Source organism: Littorina saxatilis, linkage group LG1 (genome assembly GCF_037325665.1).
Source record: "Littorina saxatilis isolate snail1 linkage group LG1, US_GU_Lsax_2.0, whole genome shotgun sequence".
Classification (NCBI taxonomy): Eukaryota; Metazoa; Mollusca; class Gastropoda; order Littorinimorpha; family Littorinidae; genus Littorina; species Littorina saxatilis.
Window position 1 is genome coordinate 16805129 of NC_090245.1, and position 1551 is coordinate 16806679.

Genomic DNA, 1551 nt, shown 5'->3' on the forward strand with positions numbered 1-1551 from the left:
TTTGTGTACGTCACAGGGTTCAAGGTCGGTTACAGGCGGAAGTGTGACCCTTGACGACCCTCTCAACCTTTAACCTGCAATCAGCAACCTTCCCTAGGACTTTAGCAACCTCAACCCTGGAGAAAATTTTGAAGAAAAAAAATCGATATGTAAAACGCCATTTTTAGATAAAATGTTCACATTTTTGGACAGTATTTGTTACAATTTCGTTTTTCTGTTCAATCGTTTAATTTATTTTTTATTTTTGTCATTTTGTAGTAGGACTACACTGCGTTACCACTCTTTTCATTTAGCTCTTTCTTTTCTTTTAGTATTGTTTCACTGATTATTTGGACAGTTAGCCTGTGCCATTAACCCTTTCACTGCCAGATGTAATAACACAAAATCGGGTCACCAGTTATATTTAGTCATGAGAATGAGGTATCCTACTAAGCCATTGGCTAGTATTTGTGTGTCAGCAGTGACGCAGCATTTCTGGAAAATTCCTGAACGGAGAAGACGGTTTTACCCGTCCTAAGGCGCTGCGGATGCACAGGCACATGACGGGTATACCCGTCTTAAGGCAGTCAAGGGGTTAAACTGAAATGCCGACGAACTCGCTTAAAGCAAGGAGAGACTCTGAGGCTGGGGAAAGCAAAAGTCATTATTTTTTCCGACAAGGTGTGAATCTTTATGTAAAACGTCTGTTTGGAAAGAACTGTCAGAACTGGAAATTCGGGATATTGTTGCCGCTACCTCTAGATCATATCCTCAATGTATAATTGTGATCCTTTACCATTGGAATGAGCGTAGTCCGTTGAGCGTTTCACTACCTCAAGAGAATGTTTGTTTGATAATGACAACACTTACAGAACGGGTGCCACATGGTGATAAGCAAATGGACGAGTGAAGCTACCTAAATAAACATGTACCGGATATTGAGCATCTTGGCATTTGAATTACGCGACTTTTGACACTGTATCATTGTATGTGTTCGGTCTTAGTCAAGTTTGTACTATTCTATGAGATCATGAGCAGAATCTCAGTATGTGTGTGTGTGTGTGTGTGTGTGTGTGTGTGTGTGTGTGTGTGTGTGTGTGTGTGTGTGTGTGTGTGTGTGTGTGTGTGCCGGTATGGTGAGACGATACTTGTGCTGGTTACTGTTTCTGAGAATACACACTTGAAAAACCTGCAGAAATGCGACGTCCGGAGATTTGAATATGGTCGCGATGGACCACGACTGTGTAGGCCAGCAGCATACTGACCTGAAAGGAGCACACTGACCTGAAAGGAGCACACTGACCTGAAAGCAGCACACCAGTAGAACCTAAGACGCATGCACTCATCTGCCGCGCAATGCCTTGATACAGTAGTAAAGTTTCTATTTGTGTCCCCAGAATAAGTTTCTATTTGGGACATGAAGTGGTTATGCGCTGAGTCCCTTGATACAGTAAGGCCAAATACAACAAGAAATTCCTCCGAGGTAGGAAAAACACCCCCGTTGGTCAAAGGGAAATAACCATTCTCACTGCCACCAACTGAGAAGGTTATTTCCCTTTGACCATTAATATG

The 1551-nt window shown here is 42.4% G+C and overlaps 1 protein-coding gene across 1 annotated transcript in view; it reads left to right on the top strand.

The window, feature by feature from the left end:
• The window catches only part of LOC138963118 (fibrillin-2-like), a 27009-nt gene extending 26088 nt beyond the window's left edge, over positions 1-921 (top strand). The window contains exon 21 of the mRNA XM_070335144.1: positions 1-921. This exon is cut by the window's left edge and continues 13 nt beyond it. Coding sequence (XP_070191245.1) covers positions 1-54 — 54 coding nt within the window. The 3' untranslated portion in view covers positions 55-921.
• The last annotated feature ends 630 nt before the right edge of the window (positions 922-1551 follow it).